The following is a 6,776-nucleotide window of genomic DNA, read 5'->3' on the forward strand; positions in this document are numbered from 1 at the left end:
CTTTCACCACTTAGAATTTGGTATCACTTTAATTCTCGTATATGCCCCCTCTCCCCTTCTCCTTATCTTTTTGAGCATTTCCAAATCTCCCACAACTGTCTAAAGAAAAAGATGGAATATTTGAGGATGGGTACAAACCTTGCAACCTGCGCATGAGATGTCCTCTCTATCTCCATCTCCATAACCGTAGTTTTATTTTTCTGCAATGGTTGCTATATATTTTATTTTTCTGCAATGGTTGTCATATATTTTTTATGGAGAGATGGTTATGGTTGTCATATATATATATATATATATATTATATTTTTCTGCAATGGAAAACAAAGAAAATGGAGAGATGGTTGCCGAAACTGGAACGGGAAAAAAGTGTACGGATTTGCAAATTGGTCGAGGTATTTGTAAACTGGAACTTGGGAGAAAGTTGCGAAGTGGGTTTGCAAACTAGGAGAGATCTGCAGATTACGTAATAAGCCAATTAGAACCGGAAGAAAGTGGCTTGCGAACCAAATTAGAAAAAAGTTTGGATTTTGGAGAACTGGAATGGAGTTTTTCTGCCGAAAATGCGTTTGATCTTGCTTCTTCTTCAATTTTCTTCTTCTTTTTTTTTTTTTTTAATTTCTCATTAACACTAACGGGACACTTGCATCAGACGATTGCACGCCGACTCCCATTCACAACTGTATGTAGCAGAGCTGCCAATTATACCAGCTGACGTTGCCGATTAAGTGATTTCTTATATCAACCACTTTAGAAAAAGAAAACAAAAAGTTCCCAACTTGTTAGATTCATAATATCAGAGAAAAGATAATAGTACAAGTTATTTTCCTCAGCATGGAATGCAATACAATTAGATTGGTGTAGCTGCAGCACACAGTACATGAAAGTAAGGGCAGGGTGCTTCTTAGATGGGCACCTATGCTCCTGCTATACAAATCTTTGCTCCTTGAGAAATTGAAACAGAGAAGAAAGAATCAAGAATCTCACACCTGCTTATGCAACTATAGTCTTAAAGCTTCTTTAAGCCCAATGCTGAAACTATTTTCCATGCCCCTCTTACCACCATTTCCTGTTTGCATCATGGCCACAAACTCATTGTAATCAATGCGTCCATCCTGCAAAATTAACAGAAACACGAGAAAAAAAAATGTTAAAATTACACATGCAATGCATCGGAGTGTGACTGAGTAGAGAATTCTTTCACCTTGGCAAGACTTGACCCACTGGCTGGCTGAGTACAACTAATTATTTTACTCTATATGCTTTAAATTTAAGAAAAGACCTTTAACCATTGCAGCAGAGAAATGGCCCATAGGTGAAAATTATGAACTTGAAATTTTATAATTATTTTTTTGGTTTTCCTTAGCGGTTAACAATAAGGTCCATATCTCAAGCCATCCCACTATTCCAAATGCCTGATCACCAAGGCAGGATGACCTAACTTTTTAAATACAACTAGTTTTCATCTGAAAAAAGGGTTCGTCAAGCCCAAACAAAATGATTTTCAATTTTTCTCAACTGGGTTTTACCAAGTTACCGGGTTAGGCTAACTAGACCATGCCTTGTTAAGTCAAAAGTTCCAAAGAAGTGGTCTTATATGCCTCGTATAAATGTGGGATCATAATAAAAGAAAATACTCACATTGTCCTGATCAACTTCTTGGATAATTTCTTCCAGGCGAACATCTCCAATGCCAAACTCCTCACAAGCTTTTTGAAGCTCATCAGGCGTAATATAACCACTGCCATCCTTATCGAAGTACGAAAAAGCTGCAAACAGATGATCTTCTCTCTCGATTTTGTTCAGATGCAATGTTGCAGCAATGAACTCCCCGTAATCAATGGTTCCACTGTTATCTATATCTGCCTGCAATTCAGTAACTAACTGTATTAAAAAAATAATTCTTAATGCAGAGTTATTTCCTCGTCATAAGTCAGAACACAGGATTCCCGCAAACACTCTAACCTATTTTCATATTCTTACCAATGGCCCATTGGTGCAATGAGACTAGGGAGGTTTTCCAAGCAATCTACTATATTTTGGAAGGACAGAGAATGGTATATTGATGCCCACATATATATAATAATAGAAAGAAAAAGAAGCTTGTACCCCCTCAAAGTAGTAACCCTCACCCAATCAATGCAATCATCAATGGCTAAATCCTGCTAGGATTAGAATAATATGGCATTACTTTAGGGGGGTAAGAATCAATCAATTTTCATTTTCATAAGGTTACGTTTTGGCAGGGGTGGGGTAAGAATATCCCGTGTGCAGTTTATTTCAAATACAAGCATTACTACTCTGCTATTTGTCTTCAGAGGCTCTTTTTCTTCTTTTTCCAGCAATTAGCATAATATCAATTATTGCAACTTGGAGTAGCTCTAATACTTGGATCCAAATTAATCTAATACTTACCGCCTGCATTAGATCATAAATTTCAGACTCCTTAAGATTAGCCCCTACTCTTTTCATGCCAGCCTTAAGTTCTTCAAAAGTGATTTGACCACTATTATCCGCATCAATCATCTTAAACATCTCTTTTAGACCAGCTATCTCTTCTTCAGATAAGCTCTCTGCAATGACCTGCAGAGAACAAAGATAAAGAGGAAAAATGTCATTCTCTCTAACAGAAAATCAAACAATATATTCAATCTGTATTATGTACCAAGTTGCATCTGAGTACATCAGTTTATGTGGCAAGGCTACTGATTGAGCTATTCAATGATCTTATATACAAAAGCCTTCAGCTTTTCCACGGACACTTACTCTAAGAGCCAATTTCTTGAACTTGTTCATGGCAGAAAATTGCTTCAAGCGACTTAAAACTGCAGAATCAAGAGGCTTGTCAGGAGCAACTCCATCAACTTGAACCCAAGGATGACCTGACAGGAATTTGAACCATAGATTAGCTACTGAAAGAAAGACCTGACCAAAACCTACATAAAGATCATAGGATGTATATATGCACAAAGAATACAATGATTCGAGACAAAAGGCAGAAGCAGATGATTTTGTCATTCTGAAGAATTTTGAATAAACAGAAGCATATATTCCAATTGCAAATCAAGTAACCAATAAACCAGGGTTAATCACCTCAATAACCTTTACAAGGGTTCAGCAATTTAATGATCTAAAACAGACCTTAAAAGACATCAAAACAAATCAATAGTAATTCTCTATCAATATTTTGAAAAGAGGAGTGCTAATGCCACAAAGAGATTACACAAAAGTAATCTCACAAACTGACATGGCTTCATGTGATCTGTCAAATATGCTTTACAATAAAAACAACTTTACAATCTGACAAACCATATCTAGCCACACCAGTTTGTGGGATTACTTTTGTAATCAATCAAAATATAAAAACCAACATTACAACAGCATCAAGGGAACTCTCATCATTCCTTCAATGCAATTTTAGTATATATTCATCACAGCTCACGAGAAAAAATGTTAAGGGAAACATTATAGAAAAATAATTCAGCCATTAGAACTGCATTTGCCATTATTCTAGTTCAACACTTCACTAAAATCCAGTGCAGCAGTGACAGGCCAAGAAAATTGTTAGAAAATTGTTAGATTTCAAGGTTACTTTTGGTGCAAAAAATGAACAAAATTGTGATCTCAGATATCAAACCAATCAAGGTGATTTTCAGAGACTCAAAGGCAAATGTATTCCAATAGAAATAGGTCCTGCCAAAAAAAGACTCACACAAAACTTCATGTGCAGTTAGACGTCTTTTAGGATCTCGAACAAGCATTCTCTTCACTAAATCCTTTGCACTGTCGGTGATACTAGGCCATGGGTCAGATGAGAAGTCAAGATCACCATGCAGGACCTGTTCGAATATCCCTTGCTCAGATTCTACAAGATCATGGCGAGAATGGAAAACAATGTCAGTGAAAAGGAAACAATAAACCAAAATATGGAACATACTTAGACATACACAGACACCATAGCGTGAAGTCTCAAGGACAAGTTTCATAAAAAAAAATTCAAGAACAAGTAAATTCCAAAATTCTTACCGGCCCAAAAGGGAGGCACTCCACATAATAGAATGTAAAGAATCACTCCAGCACTCCAAACATCAGCTTCTGGACCATAACGTTTTCGTAGAACTTCTGGTGCAACATAATATGGGCTGCCAACCACATCAGAAAATTCTTCACCTAGAAGGGTACAAAACCATTGATTTCTTATTAGGAAGTCTCAAAGAAACAGAGGAAGGAGTGGTGGAACAATCAAGCCAATAAGTAGCTACACATTCAACCACAAATTAAACAATAATTTGAGAAAAAAAGTTGTTGTTGCTGAAAACATGCTTGTACCTGCAAGTAAGCAGTATCATTGCATATCTTATTTAATGCATCATAATTTGAACGTGTTCTATTAAGATTCTGAAATTCCAACTTAGAATCTACTTTTAGGTGATAAGCCTAGCACAAAGAGGAAACAAAATCTAGAACCATCATTGTCCATAAACTTCGTCTAGAATTGACCGAATTTAATCTAAAATTAAAATTAGATTTAGTCAAAATAAAGTCCATTGTTTTGCAGTCCATGAACTGTCATATCCCACAGAATATATGAATCTAAAGTATTGAAGCCAGCACAATATTGAAGCATAACTCCATTAATGACAAAAGAATAGTTGAAAATACTCTTTTTCCAAATATATACATTCGATTACATTACACAGAAAGCATATAGCGATAATTTATACAATACCATCATGTCATCAACTAGAGCAATCTTACCCAGCTGTCAACTTCAGAAAAACACCAATGCAGCAATTTGAATAATTTCCAAAAGAAAGACAACCGCCAGAATATACCTGGTTTGAAGAATATTGATAGGCCAAAGTCGATGGTTTTGACAAGTGAATCCTCCTGATTGTTGACAAAGAGAAAATTCTCAGGCTTAAGGTCACGATGCATCACTCCCAGTGAATGACAAGCTTCTACAACCCCAACTATAGTTCTAGTAAGTGCAGCTGCCTTTCTTTCTGTATAGTGCCCACGCTTAATAATCCTATCGAAAAGCTCGCCTCCTGCACATAGTTCCATCACAACATGAACCGCCACTTTATCTTCATAAGCTCCTTTAATAGATATAACGTTTGGATGCCCCTTCAGATGGTGCATTATCTGAATTTCCCTTCTCACATCCTCAACATCTTCGTCTGTTATCAACTTCCTCTTTGCAATAGATTTGCATGCATATTTTTCCCCCGTTGCCTGCTCCACACATAGAAATGTTGTCCCGAACTGCCCTTGTCCTAGTTTCTTCCCCAGACTGAAAAATTCCTTAAGATTTCCATTTTTCATTTTTAACACCTCGGCACGAAGCCCTGCACTAGCCACCCTCTTCATATAAGGGTTCTTCTTGCCTTTTGTGGGTTGCACTGGTTCCGATTTAGTTTCTGGTTTTGGAATTGTCACTTGTTCTGGGGGTTTGTTTTGGACCGGCAGAGGCGATCCGGGCTGATTATGTGTTTGCTCATTGACTGTTTCTCCATTGGTATGAGACGAAACCGAGTCATCAGGCGTCCGTGTCCGCCACATTGCGGCATAAACTGATTGGACGAGACCATTACTAGAAATGCTCGGTCCAACACAAGTATTCCCCATGTAGCCCTCGACTGATTTGTTTCAATACACCCAACTTTCAACACCAAGATCTAATCCCACTGAACATGTTAACACAAAACATGGGAGATCTGATCGTCACAACCTGAGTGAAATATGAATTCAGACCCGTGTTTTGCTCTGAACTTGACAAAGATAACAAAATCGAATCTTGAACTCTAGCATGTGATGTGAACAGTATGAATCAGCACCAACAGAGAAACAGATCAAATCATGGAAGCATTTCTCACCAACTCTTGAGAATTCTTCGTCTCTAGCAGTTGCCGATTCCTATCTATGGAAAGATGTTAATAAATTGCACAAATGATCTAACAGTAAGATTAGTTCAACAAATACAAACAACTAAGGATACCCAAAAGAAGTCAGAACCTTTCTTGATGCAAAATGAAATCCATCAATAGAAGAAAAGCCCCTAAAATTATTGGACCTCAGAACCGGTCAGTAATCAAACAAACCAGGAAACTTCTACGAAAAACTCAAAGCTCGTCAAAATTGAAGAATTCCAACAAAAAAATAGAACTCCCAAGTGAAACAAAAATAAAAAACATAAAACTAAGGAAAAGGTAAACAAAGTCGAAAAGGTCTGTGTCAAGTGAGAACCTCTGGTTTACCAGGTCTCTGAAACGGATATTGGAGAAGAAAAGAAATGGCGGCCTTAAGTGGGTGTGTCTGCACGCAAGAGCAGGCCCTGTTTAAATCTACATGGTTGCTGAAGAAGGGTGATTTATACTCGAACCTGTAAACGCGTTGGGACGGTGTACTTACAATCACCGGGATCTTCGGCCGACTGTCGTATTGACATAGAAATCTTCTATTCCTTACCTTTAATTGTTGGGATAAAATGGTCCTCCAAATTGGTCGGTCTATGTGGCATGAGTCATGAGAAATCGAAGTGTTAATTAAAAAGAAAAAAAATTGATATGATGTGCTAAATATTTAAATATTAAAGAAAATTATTCTATTATTTATAATTTATATTATTTAAATGGTAAAATTTAATTTAAACTATTCAAATTTTAAAATTTCTTTTTTAAATTAAATTATGACACGTAAATAATATATGATGTAGAGATTCTAAAATATCAGTATTGTAAATAAGAAAAATATTTTAATTACAAAAAAATTTTACA

At 36.5% G+C, this 6,776-nt stretch overlaps 1 protein-coding gene across 7 annotated transcripts; it reads right to left on the reverse strand.

The window, feature by feature from the left end:
- Window positions 1-762: 762 nt before the first annotated feature.
- Window positions 763-6,455, reverse strand: LOC122294227 (calcium-dependent protein kinase 1-like). 7 transcript variants are annotated; one of them, XM_043102805.1, is made up of 10 exons: window positions 6,247-6,455; window positions 6,016-6,058; window positions 5,877-5,920; window positions 4,833-5,731; window positions 4,024-4,167; window positions 3,710-3,862; window positions 2,764-2,879; window positions 2,413-2,580; window positions 1,639-1,863; window positions 763-1,112 (listed from the first exon to the last, which is right to left on the reverse strand). In XM_043102805.1, the coding sequence occupies exons 4-10, from the start codon at window positions 5,626-5,628 to the stop codon at window positions 999-1,001; spliced, it is 1,716 nt and encodes a 571-aa protein (XP_042958739.1). In that variant the 5' UTR covers window positions 5,629-5,731; window positions 5,877-5,920; window positions 6,016-6,058; window positions 6,247-6,455; the 3' UTR covers window positions 763-998. The 7 variants fall into 7 exon arrangements, with proteins under 7 accessions (XP_042958739.1, XP_042958741.1, XP_042958738.1 ...); XM_043102807.1 differs by lacking the exon at window positions 6,016-6,058 and having other exon boundaries at window positions 5,877-5,916; XM_043102804.1 differs by lacking the exon at window positions 6,016-6,058.
- Window positions 6,456-6,776: the final 321 nt, after the last annotated feature.

This window comes from Carya illinoinensis, chromosome 14 (genome assembly GCF_018687715.1).
Source record: "Carya illinoinensis cultivar Pawnee chromosome 14, C.illinoinensisPawnee_v1, whole genome shotgun sequence".
Taxonomy (NCBI): Eukaryota; Viridiplantae; Streptophyta; class Magnoliopsida; order Fagales; family Juglandaceae; genus Carya; species Carya illinoinensis.

What these genes read in the sequence shown, in the direction of transcription:
- LOC122294227 (XM_043102806.1), bottom strand. Translation starts at nt 5,628, where the DNA reads ATGGGGAATACTTGTGTTGGACCGAGCATTTCTAGTAATGGTCTCGTC. An exon ending in AGTGCCTCCCTTTTGGGCCG is followed by an intron (nt 3,863 to 4,023) that starts GTAAGAATTTTG and finishes ATGATCTTGTAG; the next exon opens with AATCTGAGCAAGGGATATTC. An exon ending in TTTATGATCTAATGCAGGCG is followed by an intron (nt 1,864 to 2,412) that starts GTAAGTATTAGA and finishes ACTGAATTGCAG; the next exon opens with GCAGATATAGATAACAGTGG.